Source organism: Antedon bifida, chromosome 2 (genome assembly GCF_963402885.1).
Source record: "Antedon bifida chromosome 2, ecAntBifi1.1, whole genome shotgun sequence".
Lineage (NCBI taxonomy): Eukaryota > Metazoa > Echinodermata > Crinoidea > Comatulida > Antedonidae > Antedon > Antedon bifida.
This window is the reverse complement of record NC_136227.1, coordinates 3,949,968-3,965,830: the sequence shown is the minus strand read 5'-3', so window position 1 is coordinate 3,965,830 and position 15,863 is coordinate 3,949,968. Positions and strand designations below refer to the sequence as shown.

The window sequence follows — 15,863 nt, the reverse complement described above, 5'->3', positions numbered from 1 at the left end:
AACAATTTTTAGGTGTTGGAGAAGTGTTTTACAGTACCTTTAAAATTATGTGTCGAAATAGTTGTCACTTTTGTAAGTTTTTCACTATGTAAACAGATTGGAAATTCCAAGGGAAGTGACAAAATTGATGATTCATCATCGAAGAAAAATTAAACCAATTGATGGGTTAGTTGAGCTAGGGTAGTCCTGTCTATACTATAATTAAACCTATAAAACAAATACAAACATAGCCTACAGAAATATTTCACTCACAAGCTTGGTCAAATAGTTCAGTGACCCTAATTTTAGGAGAACATTCATTTTTCAGGGACAGTTTAGAAGTATTTTTAGGCCAACAGGCCAGGCAAGTCACAGACCATGTGAAAACCGGAAAAATTATAGTAGCGCCCTCTATAATCTTGCCTCATTTATTGATTGGCAATTGGATCGGTATCGTGAACAGTGGTAAACAATAACATTACATTACTAAGTAAAACGTGTGTTTTTATAAAGATAAACAATTGAATGCTTTTGAAGTAATACAGTTTGGATCTTACTTGTGTTTGGTAAAACATGCGGTAAATAAGACATACTAATGGACAATCAGATAAGGAATGACTTCGTAATTAAGGTAAGTTGTTCAACCTCGATAGGCCCGGTTCCGGTATACAGGCTACAGCAGGTTGGTAGGAAGGAAGCCATTGTATCAGGGTATAGTATAGGCTGTGTAAGTTAACAACTAAGTCAGAGGCCTAAAATAAAAAAATATAATAAAAAAAATAAAGTATCCTACCGTTTTTATAATATATTTTTTTTTATAAAATACCAACTATCAAAGCTTTTATTGTGTTTTTCTGTATAATTTACAAGGAATTAATGTATATTATTAAAAAACGAAATTTAAAAATCTTATAATATTAATATACAGTATATTAATATTTTTTCTTAAATGATTATTATTAAATCATATAGACTTCATCTATTCTTGATGATTACAAAGTTTGCTGGACGCAGAAACTCGGGACCGGTATCAACGGGCCTGTCCGTTCATGTATCAAGAAATCGTCCGAAGAACGTTTTGCGTTGAAAATAATTCTTGATAACCCCAGCTCAAGAGAAGAGGTCCGGCATCATAGACGTGCAACTGGGAACAAGTATATCGTGACGTTGTACGAAGTTTACTCAAACGATGTCCAGTTTCCCACAGAGAATGAACCTAAAAGCCGATTGTTGCTGGTTTTGGAGTTAATGGATGGCGGTGAATTGTTTGATAGGATTAGACAGCAGAGAGGTTTTACAGAGAGTAGGGCCGTAGATTATGCAACACAGGTAATACAATTTCCCCCTCCCCCAATAAAAGACCATTTCTGAGACCAGAACAAATGGGTTGTTTACAAAAAAATGTTTTTGAAGATGGTCCGAACTCCAAAATTATATTATTAATTATTAATTATATAATTTTTTTTTGTTAAGGTTGCCAAAGCTGTATATCGATGTCACAGTCTAAATATAGCACATCGTGATTTGAAACCTGAGAACCTGCTTTTAAAAGACAACTCGGAGGCAAGTATTATAGTCCTTTCTGAAGACCTGGGAACACTGAACATTTACATATGAAGTGACACACGGCAAACCTCAAAACAAAATGATTCACACAAAGCTTCAAAAAGTTCAAGTCTCGAATTCATCACATTGAAGTTGAAATTGTTTGTCCCGCCAAAATGACAGTTCGATTTGACACTTTGATGCTCTTCTAAAGTAGTATTGTGTTTGATCTTCCTCATTTTCATTTTCATTTCATTTTTTTTTTCATTAATAGATATTTAAAAAAAGATATTTAATCGGTTATTATTTTTTCCAATTTCCAGAATTCTGTAGTGAAGTTATCAGATTTTGGTTTTGCAAAATATGATGATGGCAATTTAATGACACCAAACTACACACCTTACTATGTCGCACCACAGGTGAAGTATTTATCAATGTAAAAACAAGACCATTATTAGGAGGATAAAGATTTGAAATATTAAGTACAATAGCTTAGTTTGATACCGTTATATCTGATACCACAACAGAAATTATTTTATTTCATTTCATAAGATTTATTTACAAACTTTGACAAAAAAGGATAAGATAATATAATGCAAGAACATAATGAAAAAAGGTCAGAGATTGAAGGCAGAGAGAGGAAGACACACATCTTGAGAAAGTAGTGTAGTAATTTAGGCCCGATCTCAATAACGTTTTTGAGAAATACTAAGGTCTTTTTAGCACAAATGCATTTCCTTGTTGATGAATAACTGTATTTATTTTTCAATATTTTGTATTTTTAAAACATAATTTGTACTTTAAACAGGTTTTGGAAGCTCAACAGAGGCAAAGAACTCGCGATAAGGACATCATCTCTGTCGCTACATACACCTATGACAAGGTACTCTATCCAGGCTGTCACAATGCCTTTGTTCTAATCTATAAATTTAGTTTATAAAATCCCTTACTCTCATGTTTTATGATTATCTAAATAAGATTGTTACATCACATCATGCACAAAATTGTCCCTATTTTTTCTCCAACTCGTTTATTCAATGAAAAATGTTTTTTTCCTCTAGAGTTGTGATATGTGGTCTTTGGGAGTTATATTATACATTATGCTATGTGGTTACCCTCCGTTTTATTCTGAGACGCCCTCGCAGAAACTCTCTCATCAAATGAGATGTCGGATTATGGCCGGAGAGTATCAGTTCCCGACAGAGGAATGGTCCATTATCTCCGCAGAGGCTAAGGATGCTGTAAAAAGGTATAAAAAGAGATTTAGAATAAATCCAAAGGCAAATTACTGATGTATGCTGTGGGTATCAGTGGCTGGATCTCAATGGAGATACAAAATATAATAAGCAAAAAGCTAAATCAAAACATAAAACAGCCAGAAAAATTAGGAGAGCTTTCGGGCAACACTAGCCCTTCATCAGTGCAAGAGATTTAGTATATGTATATCTGGTGTGAAATTGCTCTCCATTTATACTGTATTTCCATGTATTTTATATTATATGTATTTCCACTTCTTGACTAGTACTACAGGCTTTCTTATTGGTGAAAAGTGTTTTATTACTTATAGGACCCTGACGGCTATATTTGATTGACATCCAAATATTCTGATGTGTTAAGGCCAATTCAGAGAACATCGTACGACGAGGCCCGACGAAACGTCTTGACTCGTCAGTGCTGTCTGAGTTGAATCCCGACTAGATGAGTCATCTTGAGTTACCTTCGGACGTAGTTTTTAGGTCGGCGCGAGAACTTTAAACATGTCTATTCTTCCCGCCAAAGCAACTCGTCAAGCCTCGTTGTATGACGCTGTCTGAGTGGGCCTTTAGCTTGGCTAAAACAAAAAAAACACTATTATTTTACAGTAAAACAAATTGATAGAAGTCGTTGACATCCTGCTGCCGTTTTTTTCTCTTTTAGCCTTCTAATGGTGGAACCAACTGAGCGCATGACAATTGATCAGTTTTTACAGCATCCATGGTTGAATAATCCAAGGAACTCTGACGCCCAACTACATTCTCCAGCGATTATGTTAGACAAGGTAGTGTAAGGTGTCCCAATTCTCTCTATAGAGCCATTGTTTATTGTAATTTTACGTTTCTAAAGCTCTATCTACACTATTGAACTAGTTTGACAAATAAAGTGTGGTAGTGATATGACATCATCATGTCCATATATAGGCACATCACATTTTTTTGATAGTGTAGACAGAGCTTAACTGACATTTACGTTTTTGTTAAATAGAATATGATGGAAGAAGCTAAGCAGGCTCATTCAGAGCAGCTAACTAACATGAGGCTACCAGAGAAGAGAGTTGTCTTAAAATCTGTACTGAAAGCTAACAACCCAATTGTAAGGAAAAGATTTAGGAGCAGGTCTGTTGTATACTATAACTTACATTGTTAATAAGGCATTGATTATAGTACAGTCAACTCTCCCAATACCGGTCACCTTTGAGCTGGCCTAATATGTCTGGTTTTCCAGAAAGTCTGGTTTTGAGAATGTGTGTTTCTAATGGTAAAAATGAATTTGGGACCCTTTGGACCTCAAGAAAAGTCTGGTTTTGGGGAAGTTTCCGGTTTTCAGAGATTACAGTATTTGGAGAGTCTACTGTACCATATACTCAACCAAGAACCAGATGTATTGACCCATCTGAAACCATATGGATTTTGAACTGCTAAACATGTTCTCTATCAAAAGCTTCCACAATTCAAGTATAAACTAAAGAACAATATATTTAATTTTTATAGGGGTTGTACTTTAGATAACAAGTCCAGTGAAGAGGAACCGCCAACTAAAGTGTCTAAAAACGACCACATCTTGACACAGCTTAGGGACGTTATTGCTTACTGTATACTGCCACCAAAAGGTAAGCTTCGAAATCTGGTATTTAATGGTAATTTATCACTTCCGCATCTTCCACAGGCAGATCTGGTTTTTAGAGAGTTCAGTATTTAGGACAGTCGACTGTTTAAAATTGACTGCAATATATTTATAAAGATGGTTGATGTTAATAAATGTTGTCTTTGATTAGTTTCAAGAGAAGAGGATCTTAGTCAAATGGTTAAAAAGGCCTGCCAGCTGGTACCAAACAGCAAGAGTCTTCAAGATGGACTTCAACTTTTAAATTGGAATGGTAAAAAACATCAATCGATCATTCACTCTTAGTTTATTCAATCTATCAGTTTATTAATCAAGCAATCAGTCTATATGTTAGATTCAGTCAGCCAGCCAATAAGCTTATACTTTGTAAGTTTCCAATAATAAACCACATTAAATCGACTCTGATAACCCTTTTTTTGGTAGGTGAGGAATTTGGAGACAAAGTTGACAAGAACAAACTAGCACAGTTGATGAGAGAAACTATACAACAAGTTAATCTTGATGGCTGATAGGACAATAATGGAGAATTTGGGTTTAAAAGTTTTAAAGAGATTAACATGAGAATGGTCTCAAACTTTCATTTTATCAGCATATAACATTCACTGACAATAACAGGTTTAATATGAGCCCGTTCGGACGCAACACTTTACACATGTAATGGTCGCGTGAGTTGTAGATTTTGAGATAATCCAGCTGTTTCAAAAACCCAACTCATGAGGTATACACTCATTAATCACAAGATAGGGAGCAATTTGATGCATGAAATATGACTGTGCTGGGTACATTTTTTAGTTTAGTAAATTGGTTCACGTCTGAATGATCACTGGCTTAGCTCTCAGGGGTATTCCACAGTTAACTGATTTTACGTCCGAACACAGCCTATGAGAGTGTCTAAACTGTAGTGTAACATTTGAAGTCCTCCATAATTGGTTTTTGTTTAAAAGTTTATACTACAGTAGAAATGAATGGTGAGAGCGAGAGTGTGTGTTCTGTTGTCTTTCCAAATTTGCAATAAATTGAGTGTACTTCAGGGAAGGAGAGGGCAATAATACTTTTATGTATGAAAAATTGAAACATAAGATTAGCTATATTTTGTGTTGTCGTGCCCATAAAAAATTAATCTTTAAATGGAGGCAATTTTTTATAACTCGTAAAAGACATGTCTGAAAAAATGATTTTTTTTTTGTGTAATAATCATGGTAGTCTACTGGTCTATCAATTGGGAAACTGTTCTGTAAATTTATTTCAATGCTGAATTTAAAATGCAGAAATTTAGGATTTATTCAGATGTATTGGCATTTCAACCCATAATGTATATTATGTACCCAAAATTTAATGTTAATTTTATTTTGCAATATAATTTAATATTTTTTTTTACTTTGCTTTTTTAGATGAATAGTGTTAATGTAGAAAAACATGCTGTCTTTCTAGCAGTCAATAAAATTATAATATACATTTATAATGAATTTATAAATTACCTCATTATTAAATATAGCACTGCACATTTAACACCAACTTAACCAATGTGTATGATAGTATCTGTAAATATTGGTTACAAATTGTAGGTTACTTTGTGTTTGAACATTTTCATATACCTGTAGATTATAGATTCCATATTTACTGAATGTGTAAGCATGGTATTAAATCAATTATGTGTTGTAATTTTAGACACTGTATGTGCTACTAATAAAATAAACATTTTTATACCTCTAAATTGTTTATTTCATATTTTGATTTGTGACAATAAGTAATATCCATTTATTTGTAGTTTTCAAAATAATGTAACGTACACGTCACGGTCAAACCATGGACATGGACCTATAGAGTGATCTATATGGTCAAACTACAGTAATTTGCATTTTTGTGTCCTTATTGTTTAATGGGCAACGGTGATTGGCTGACGTAAACTTGTAAAACGTAAACAAACAACACTCACCACATGACCTCAAAATTACCACGTGGTTTACGCTCCAGTAGTTTTTATGGAAGTCACCGGTGGTTGGTTCTTTTTTAGTTGAGAAGTTTGCAGATATATTTTCGTAAGTTTTCCGTTTGTATTTTATATATTTTTAAATTTCTAATATCTGAAAATCAATAATGATAGCTACGGTATACGTTTTGCGTCTCCTATTTAATGTGAGTGGCTTAGTTTCACCACAATTTGGGTTTACATTCTAGGCCTCTCTCACATTTTAAAAATGTGTCTTGATTGGTCGGTCGGACGGACGTGTGTCTGGCGCGGTAACCTGATAAACGACTAGTTAGGCCTAGAATATGATAAAACATCTAAATCTAAACGCGACTTAGTTCATATTAATAAAAATAATAATAAAATACTTATGGTTTTCTTACTGCACTTTATCAAAGCCAGATTACACCACTCATTCTTTGTGAGGAGGACTGTGTTAATTTTTTAAAGTAGTAGAATAGAAGTGTTACTGTTAGTGGACTGGGTGATGATGGATTGAACTTGTGTAATTTCTAGGCATTAATTAATCAGTTTTAACCAAATGCAGGCATTTATAATTTTTTCATTAACTAGGCCTACCTACAGTAGGTACGTGACAGGACAAACAATTGAACATGGCTGAGCCAGCAACAAGTGTAGAAAACACAAGCGAACCTCCTAGCGATCAAGGAAACCGAAAAGAGATGGATGTGGACACACCAGTCAGTGGAGGGGATGGCACAACAGATGGGGTAGAGTCTGCTGGTATAGAAGAGGGGACGAGCAAGAATGCTCAACAGGATGATGCGTATAATTACACACAAGAAGGCCAACTCTTTACTTCAGAGATTTATAAAATTGAGATTCAAAACCTTCCAAAACATTTTGGATTTAAAGTAAATTAGAATTAATATATATATGCTTAAATATGGTAGTGATATGACCATATCATGTCCATATAATGGGCACATCACATCACATAAACTAGTTTGATAGTGTAGATAGAGATTTTAAAAATAAATTAAACAGAGCTTAGGCCTTAGTCAAACAGTTTTCAAAATACTGATATATAATTTTGTATACAATGCCTACTTTAAGCTATTTTATTCAATTAATATTAAAGGGGAAAAATGTATTTATAATGAAAGATTTTGTGGATTTTATTTATTTTTATAGCAACTGAAAAAGATGATTACCAACCTAAATCTAAAACCAAAGAAAGTGAAAGCAGTGAACCGTGCAACTTATGCATTTGTAACATTTACGTATGTCTATTTTATTTAACATTAAAGGCCAACTCAGACAGCATCGTATGATGAGGCCCAACAAAAAGTCTTGACCCGTGGGTGCTGAGATGAATTGAGACGAGATATTGTCGGGCATAGTTTTTATGTCGTGAGAACTTTAAACATGTTTATTTTCCTCCCGACAAGACGGGATTTAGGATTTTCATCTTCTCACCATGAACAAATGATCTACATGTACACAAACCTTTATGATCAGTTTGATAAAGACTATTTCAGCTTAAGGAAGAAGCTGAAATATGATTTTTACCTTGATGTTGAGACTTATAAAGCTGTAGCTTGTGTGTCCCTCTTAAATGATTAAACAAATTTGTTAATGATCATATATTGCATTATATATTTATAGATGTGAAGAGGATCGAGAGGAAGCTTTAAAAGTTTTAAATGGACATAAATGGAAGAATCAAGTATTACGTGCCAAGGTAGAAACAATTTATAAATATTGATGTTGAGGTACTTCTGTACTTTAACATTGAAACAAAAAATGTGGCTGAAATTGTTATTAATATCTGTTGTTTTCCGTCTCAATACACCTGTCTTGTGTACTTGATTGTGTACTTCTTCCAGAGCTTTTAATTCCAAAGTAGAGGTAAATCTCTGTTTACACTATCAAACTAGTTTGACAAAATAAGTGTGATGTGCCCAAATATGGTAGTGATATGACATCATCTTTAAAAAAAAAAAAAACACTGTTATTTATGTTATTACATAATGATGTATCTTATAAAAATAAAATTGAATTGAAATCATCGTGTCGTAAATGGGTACATCACATTTTGTTTGTCACATAAAGTCTGATGGTGTAGATAGAGCTTTCGGCATTTTGAATGGTTGTCACTTTTTCAAGATAAACTAACTGTGTTTATTATTTCTAAAGCTTGATGTTTTTGTGTCTCAACCTCTCTTGTTTACTTGAGGTTAGACTTTATAAAGATGTATTCATTTTGTTTCAAAAGCTCGCTAAGCCTAAAGCTGATCCATTGATAGCAAAGAGAAAACAAGACAGTGATAATAATGGTAACCAAGCAGCTAAGAAGAGCAAGCAAGATACACTTACGCCAGAAGAAAGGTAGGCCTACTACCAATTTTGATAATACTGTTCATCTCTTATGCCATTGGTACATACAGTGAGGCCACTCTTGTGGTAGCAAAGTGAGAACTGGTAGCCTATCTTCCTGGTCTAACACAGTGATTAATAATGACATGGTTTCAAAAGATGGTTCTTGTAAGTGCATACAGCCTAAATGTGTAGACTGGATTCTTAAACTCTGTCTACGCTATCAAAGTTTATGTGACCAAAAAAAATGTAATGTGGCCATATATGGACATGATGATATCATATCACTACCATATTTGGGCACATCACATTTTTCTTGTTTGATGTGTAGATAGAGCTTTAAACTGGGTTGTTAGCTTCCACAACTTCCCCAATTATTGTTAATCATACTTTTCTTTATATATTTAGATTGTGCAATGCTGTGATTCCATATTGGAATAAGTCATATGAAGACCAGCTGAAGTTAAAGGAGGAGAGCATGGAACAGTTTATGATCACCCTTGGTAAAACCTTTGAAAGACAGACACCAGAACTTAAGCCATGGCTAAGTACACAAAGGTTTGTCATATACTGTACAATATACTCATTATCATCATTACACAGCTCAGTGCAGTTGGAACTACTACCTGTATCAAACTGAATGTAACTGACTGACTGCTCTGTCTACACTATCAAACATGTGACAAAAAAATATATATGGACATGATGATGTCATATCACTACCAAATTTGGGCATATCACTGCCATATTTGGGCACATCACACTTTTTTTGTAAAACTAGTTTGATAGTGTAGACAAAGCTTTAACCAATGCATACATGTTGCAATGCAGTTTCTGATAGATTTTCATTTTAATCTAATTGTGTCTTTTTTTTCTTTAGACTAAAGAATGATAACTTATGTTGTGAGCTCCAATCAGTAATACCATCAGTAAGTAGTTATATAAATTGTCTTTTTACAGGATAATTACAGAAGTCAAGAGAATATGATCAGGTACCGTAGGCAAGCACCTCAGATAATATTAATTCAGTTCTAAGGTGAAAATGATCCCTCTTTTTTGTAAGTCCATAAAAAATGTAATACAGTAATCAAGTGTAACGATTTGATTAATATAAATTGTGTTAATCTGTTGATATCATTTTTGTTACAGCCTGCCATTAACGAATATCGTAATAAATGTGAATTCAGTATTGGAAGAAGCTCCGAAGACCATGACAACACAGTTGGCTTCAGGTTCGGGAGGTACAAAGGTCAGGGATTGTTTTGGTTTTTATCCTATAGATGTATTAAACTCTTGCTTTGTAGTGGAGCTGTAGCTTGGTGGTTAACATGCTTGCCTTCCAATCCCAAGGTCTATACTCTTATTCTGTATCATGAATCAGTGGAGTGGCCATCTTTGTAACATGAATTAATCAAGTGGAGTGAGAGAGTGGTAAGTCAGTAGCGCTGTGGCCCATAGCTATAAAATTGGCAAAGCTTCAAGCCTCTCCTCAACCATATTTCTTGTGTCTTCTCGGATATATCTGGTGTACACCTGACTTGTGTTATCATATAAAGCACATTTTAAATACAGTACTTAGCTATTAAAGCAAGTCAAATGGTCGAGCGATTATGGCGGAGGTGTCATTTACTGTACCTAAAGAGCCAACAATATCGGCATGGGTTCGAGCCTCATTCGCTCCTAGTTCTGGTGGTGGGACAAGTCTTCTCGGATAAGGACTATAAACCGTAGGTACAGTGTACACAATTATAACCTGTGTGCACTTTAAAGAACCCAGTTCATCATTCGAGACGGGTAGGACGAGTTGAACTGGTTCACAAAATAGCCCCTGTATCAGGGGGATTACCACCTATCTGATAGGGCAGTGATTAATTTACTATTGGTAATCCTTGTCCAAATGTGCCTAAAGACATAAAAATAAATGATGATTTCAAATTACAGGTGGAACTGTCGATGTCCTTGAGCCCACTTGTTGCTGTAATGTTCCTAGCAATATGAAGAAAGTAGCTGCAGCCTTCCAGAAACACATCAGATCAACTGGTTTACCAAGCCATCAACCCCAGACTCACAAGGGCTATTGGCATATGCTAGTGGTCAGGATGACTTTAGACAACCAGATTATGGCAATAGCACATTTACATCAGCAGAAACTGTCAGAGGTGAGGTTAGGCCCATCTTGGTATTGCGTTCTGACAGTGTGTTACGTTAGGCCTAGCATTCTATGGCGTTGTCACAGTGTGTAAAGTTCTGTATACACTATCAACTAGTTTGACAAAAGTGTGATGTGCCCAAATATGGTAGTGATATGACATCATCATGTCCATATATTGGCACATCACATTTTTTATCACATGAAGTCTGATAGTGTAGACAGAGCTTTATTCTGACAGTGTGTTACGTTGAACCACACACAATAACTAGTCTAAAGGCCTTCTTGCAATTCACTACTTAAAGTATACCTGCAAATTTGTTGGTTCAACTATGGATGTATCATGTATTCATAATTTATAATTTATTTCCTTATCTTTGTTTTATCTTGTATTTTTCAAGGAAGAGATTTCAAAGCAGAAAAAGAGTTTAAGAGATTACTTTGTCGAAGGAGAAGGCAGGTCATGTTCTTTGACTTCACTTTATATCCAGTTGCAGAAAGATAGAGAAAGGTTTGTGAATTTTTTCTGGCCCTTGTAATCCGGCCTTTAAAAATCCATTCAATTTGAAATATCCAAAATTAAGATGTATTATCTTGCTTATTTACTATTGTACTTTGTTCTGTTTCTTCTATGTAAAGGCAACCTCTTGAGCATTTATGGGGTGAAAAGTGTATTCATGAAAGCATGATGGGGTTAAAGTTCAGAGTATCACCAGAAGCTTTCTTCCAAGGTAAGCTTTATTTTTGTTATATTTATTTCATCCATCCTCAAAGAGGGCACCCTTTCTAGTTTAGCCCAGTAGGTTAACTGATATTCAGGGCCCTTTAAATAAAATTATTAATCATCATAAACATTAAATTAGGAATATCAGAATCAATATATAATAGGTTTCGCAACCTTACGAAAACGGATACGTCACACATCTGTGAAACTTTTGAGCTGATCCCCACTTCATATTCGTAAAGCGTATTCCTGTTGACGAAAATCACCAGTCATATTCGTAACTACAAAACGAGTATAGTTTTTGATCTATTTTGCACATTTTGCATTTGAATCAGGAATGATTCATGATTATAATATAATTATAGATTTATTGAAAGTAATTTACTAAAGTAATTTACTAAAATGCCAGGTCAATTTTTATAAATAGCAGTTTTTAAAGTCCTCACTCGCTTTGATGTTACGCTAGGCCTAGGCAGCCAAGCACAAAGCAACACGTACCTGTGCTTCGCTCAAATTTTCCGGCAGTCATATTTTGGACGACGCCCTCAATATTTCGTTGCCGTGCGAAACAGATTTTTACCGGCTTACGAAAACGAATATGTGTGCGTGACGTATCCGTTTTCGTTATCGTATTCGCAAAACCTCTCTAATATCAAATAATCAGTGTAAAAATATATCAAAAGCTATCTAGCCATGTTATTATCTAGATAATATACAGTATGTACCATCATAGTGCAGTTTAATTTTGTTTGTATTTTAGTAAACACAAAAGCAGCTGAAATTTTATATAAAACAATTGCTGATTGGTGCGGTGCTACTAAAAAAACTACAGTATTAGATGTGTGTTGTGGTACTGGAACTATAGGGATATCCATTGCTAAGGTAGGTGGAAAGAAATGAATACAGTTTGAGTTGAACTACTGTTATAAGTAGAGTCTACACTATCAAACTAGTTAATAGTGTATTGTGACATTTCAAGAAATTTGATAGAGTGTAGACAGAGCTTAAAAAATAGGTTCTATTGATGAAATTTTAAGTTCTTTACACAGTTTATTTACATGATGTATCTCAAACATGTATTTATCATTTATAAGAATGTATTGTATTGTTTTATTTTAGAATGTTCATCGAGTTATTGGTGTGGAGATGAATGAGCAAGCTACCCATGATGCAAAGGAGAATGCTAAATTGAATGGTGGGTGTTTACTGTAACATCAATTATGTGCACTACTTTTTGCAACAATATTCTAAAGAAGTTTCATCTTCAAAAGAATTTACGTTGTTTGTATGTATCATTACAGCTTTTGTGAATTTTTTAAAAATTTTGCTTTGTTTATTTTGTCCAGGTATCGATAACATTGAGTTTCATTGTGGTAAAGCTGAAGACGTGATGCCTAGCCTCACTAGTAGCTTAGAGAATTGTAAAGATATCATTGCAATAGTTGATCCTCCCAGAGCTGGTTTGCGTAAGTTACATCATTATTATCAAGCAGTCTCCGGTAGACATCCAAAATGAATTTTCATCACTCCTAAAAGAACCCATTGTCTTAAATTAAATTTCTGTAAATCCATTTTTTTTTATTTGTTCTTGATGTTAGATAAGAAAGTGATAGAATCAATAAGAAGATGTGCATACTTGGAGAAGCTTGTCTACGTGTCATGCAACCCAAATATTGCTATTGGAAACTTTGTAGAGTAAGTACTATTAATTGTTTAATATTTTGTCAAATGTTGCTTGCATTATCAATTAAAATATTGAATAAAAGAATTCTGGATAAAAGCAAGAAGTACAGTTAAGTATGTATTTTACTATATAATATATATAATGCGACATTCATATAGCACCAATTCGTAAAGAGCAAAGGGATTTTTACTCATTTTTATTGTGAGTATGCTGTGTGATTTACTTTTTTTTACAATTAATTTGATTAAAGATTTTTTTTAAATTTCAGTTTATGTAGGCGAATATCCATCAAGAGTAAAGGAGTTCCATTCCGACTCGTGAAAGCGGTTCCAGTTGACCTCTTTCCACACACCCCTCATTGCGAACTTCTTATGTTATTTGAGCGCACTTTATGCAGCGTGAAAGATGACCAAGCTAGTGAAGATAACGCGAAAGAAGAAAATGTAGAGACATCTGAGATGGCGGATGATGATGATGTGGGTACAAATAAAACTGTAGAGGAATCGGATGTAACATCTGAAGACACTGAACAGAATGCAATCTAAGTAAACAAGAAGTCTACTCATAGTGGATGGGCTTTTACTTAAACCTAATTTTTAGAAAATGCGTACTTAAGTAATTTGATATGCTATACAATATTTTAGATTTGGAAAACTATAATTTAAATATTCCTTTAAGTTCTTACATTGAAAGAGAAACTCCTGAAGTGGTATGATAGTAAAGCATTTAATGCTCTTCCAAAAACAAAAATGAAACTGAATATGAAAAATGTTCATTTTAAAAAAGACACTATAAACTGAACTAACTACACTGATTTTATAATATTTTCTGATAGATCAACGCATTATGCTTTTAAATCTTTTAATTAAAAAGAATAGTTATGGCTTGATTAAAATTGAAATACTTTTAAAGAATATATTTAATTAGAAATAGTAATATACAAGTAGCCCTATCAATAAAATTAACAGTGACAAAAACTTTTGTTTTTGTGTTATCTGCTATCTGAAACGGAGCTTTTATTGAACCTTCATTTGTTATTTATTTAAAGATGTAAAGTAAACAAATTCTAAATAACATTTACCGTAAAAAACACTAAATTTTATTATTGTGTGTAATTACTTGCTTTTGATGTATGTGGAACCACAAAATTAATTTTATAAGATTTATTAGTCGCCGTTATACAGACGGTCGTCGTACATTCAATTACTATTTTTCTGGTGTCTGGTAATATGAGCCTATGCATTACGGAAAACGTAACCCTTTCTTCGATTGCGACACCACCTTTTTCGTCGAACCACCGGGACTGAATCGAATTTGTCCCCGGTACACGTCACGCGTAGAACAGGTAGCACTGATTTGGCATTGTCAATGCCAGCCTAGCTTATTCCATATTGCCGCTTTTGAACTGGATGCCGTGTGCTGATTTCTATGGCTGGCCGTCAAATAATTACTGAATAATAAGTGTAAGTAGTAGCAAATATATGTAGAAAGTGTAAATGAATGATGAGATATCATACGACGAATAAAATATAAAAAGGCTAGGCCTAGGCTAGATGCTAGGCTATACAGTGAGAATTTAGGACAGTTTTAGTAGGCAGTGAACAGCTGTTTCCGGCTAGGTATAGGTAGGATTTAACCTGTCATCAAGCCTATAGGCTAGCAGTAGGCCTAAGTATTAACTAGCATTAAGTCTGTGTTATTATGTTGATATTATTTATGTTGCTATTCACTCACATTCACAATTATATTTATTTATTACGAATGCCATATCGTATTAATTAATTTAATTATAGTTATACAAATAGCTAAATGTTTATTCGTAATCTTCTTAAATTTTATTATTTAATAACATTTCTATTTTCCCATTTTGGTATTTTTTGATAGAAGTGGTAATTATTGTTTGTACTCTCCATGCATTATGTGTACTGTTAGTGTTAGTGTATACACAATTTGAATTAGTTTTTTTTTTTTGCGCAATTTGAATCCAAATAATTGATTCAAATTGCCACCCACCAAAATTGCCACCCACTATCTCTCTCATTTATCATAAAAAATAGATAATTACGTTGCAAGCACCTTCTGTCATTGCATTGAATTTCTAGGTCATTTTATTTACTTTGTGTATTTGAATAGCTGGGTTTCAGATTGCCATTTGATTTGATAAAATGTCCAATCGTGTAATTCAAACAGAGCTGTCTAGCAATGTAACAATATGTTAATGCAATGTTATAAATCTTCTCCAATGGTAGGCCTACACCCAGAGGACAGTCTCCAGTTTGTTTCAATATGGATTTATTTTGTTGAAAGTTATTTTTGGAGCAGACAGACAAACTTCCGATAATAATTATAGAAAGTGGGCCATCTCTGTCTTGGTTCATACATGGAGGTATTTATACCTCCATGGTTCATACATAAAAAATGTACACTTAAATTGAAAATAGGAGCCAAACTGTCAACTATGTCTTACTGTACTCTAGTCTAAGTCTAAGTTCTTTATTTCTGAATAAATGACAGCTTTGCGCACCATACAGGACTGTACTAATTATTGTAGTCTAATCGATTAGACATAAATAATTTGTTTTTAAATACTATT

At 33.9% G+C, this 15,863-nt stretch overlaps 4 protein-coding genes across 6 annotated transcripts in view; 3 read left to right on the top strand and 1 right to left on the bottom strand.

The window, feature by feature from the left end:
* LOC144835840 (bis(5'-nucleosyl)-tetraphosphatase PrpE [asymmetrical]-like) overlaps positions 1-371 on the bottom strand; it is a 95,847-nt gene extending 95,476 nt beyond the window's left edge. Inside the window, exon 1 of one of the 3 annotated variants that reach the window (XM_078690955.1) lies at positions 236-371. Coding sequence is in view for 1 of the 3 variants with exons in the window: in XM_078690953.1 (XP_078547079.1) it covers positions 253-300 (48 nt within the window). In the remaining 2 variants the exon portion in view is untranslated. Of the gene's footprint in view, positions 1-37; positions 92-235 lie in introns of those variants that run through there. The other 2 variants (XM_078690953.1, XM_078690954.1) reach the window with 2 other exon arrangements.
* A 91-nt stretch (positions 372-462) lies between these two features.
* LOC144834565 (MAP kinase-activated protein kinase 5-like) lies at positions 463-6,083 on the top strand. The gene is made up of 11 exons (XM_078689419.1): positions 463-610; positions 952-1,308; positions 1,453-1,542; positions 1,848-1,943; positions 2,333-2,407; positions 2,586-2,773; positions 3,442-3,562; positions 3,766-3,896; positions 4,272-4,390; positions 4,556-4,657; positions 4,828-6,083. Exons 1-11 carry the CDS (start codon positions 575-577, stop codon positions 4,911-4,913), a joined length of 1,401 nt encoding a protein of 466 aa, XP_078545545.1. The 5' UTR covers positions 463-574; the 3' UTR covers positions 4,914-6,083.
* Positions 6,084-6,344: 261 nt separating this feature from the next.
* Positions 6,345-14,282, top strand: LOC144835799 (tRNA (uracil-5-)-methyltransferase homolog A-like). Its single transcript, XM_078690892.1, has 16 exons — positions 6,345-6,443; positions 6,947-7,248; positions 7,529-7,617; positions 8,003-8,078; positions 8,613-8,725; positions 9,122-9,271; positions 9,594-9,642; positions 9,863-9,962; positions 10,655-10,872; positions 11,264-11,373; positions 11,502-11,593; positions 12,347-12,468; positions 12,706-12,781; positions 12,933-13,052; positions 13,185-13,281; positions 13,539-14,282. Exons 2-16 carry the CDS (start codon positions 6,988-6,990, stop codon positions 13,813-13,815), a joined length of 1,950 nt encoding a protein of 649 aa, XP_078547018.1. The 5' UTR covers positions 6,345-6,443; positions 6,947-6,987; the 3' UTR covers positions 13,816-14,282.
* Positions 14,283-14,562: 280 nt separating this feature from the next.
* LOC144835798 (oxysterol-binding protein 1-like) overlaps positions 14,563-15,863 on the top strand; it is a 32,536-nt gene continuing 31,235 nt past the window's right edge. Inside the window, exon 1 of the mRNA XM_078690891.1 lies at positions 14,563-14,733. The gene's annotated coding sequence lies outside the window, so the exon portion shown is untranslated. The remainder of the gene's footprint in view (positions 14,734-15,863) is intronic.

Coding starts and splice junctions, on each gene's coding strand:
- LOC144834565 (XM_078689419.1), top strand. CDS start 575: ATGGACAATCAGATAAGGAATGACTTCGTAATTAAG. Junction 2,774..3,441: donor GCTAAGGATGCTGTAAAAAG/GTATAAAAAGAG, acceptor TTTCTCTTTTAG/CCTTCTAATGGTGGAACCAA. Junction 3,897..4,271: donor AGGAAAAGATTTAGGAGCAG/GTCTGTTGTATA, acceptor TAATTTTTATAG/GGGTTGTACTTTAGATAACA.
- LOC144835799 (XM_078690892.1), top strand. CDS start 6,988: ATGGCTGAGCCAGCAACAAGTGTAGAAAACACAAGCGAACCTCCTAGC. Junction 9,272..9,593: donor CCATGGCTAAGTACACAAAG/GTTTGTCATATA, acceptor TTTTTTCTTTAG/ACTAAAGAATGATAACTTAT. Junction 11,374..11,501: donor TTGCAGAAAGATAGAGAAAG/GTTTGTGAATTT, acceptor TTCTATGTAAAG/GCAACCTCTTGAGCATTTAT.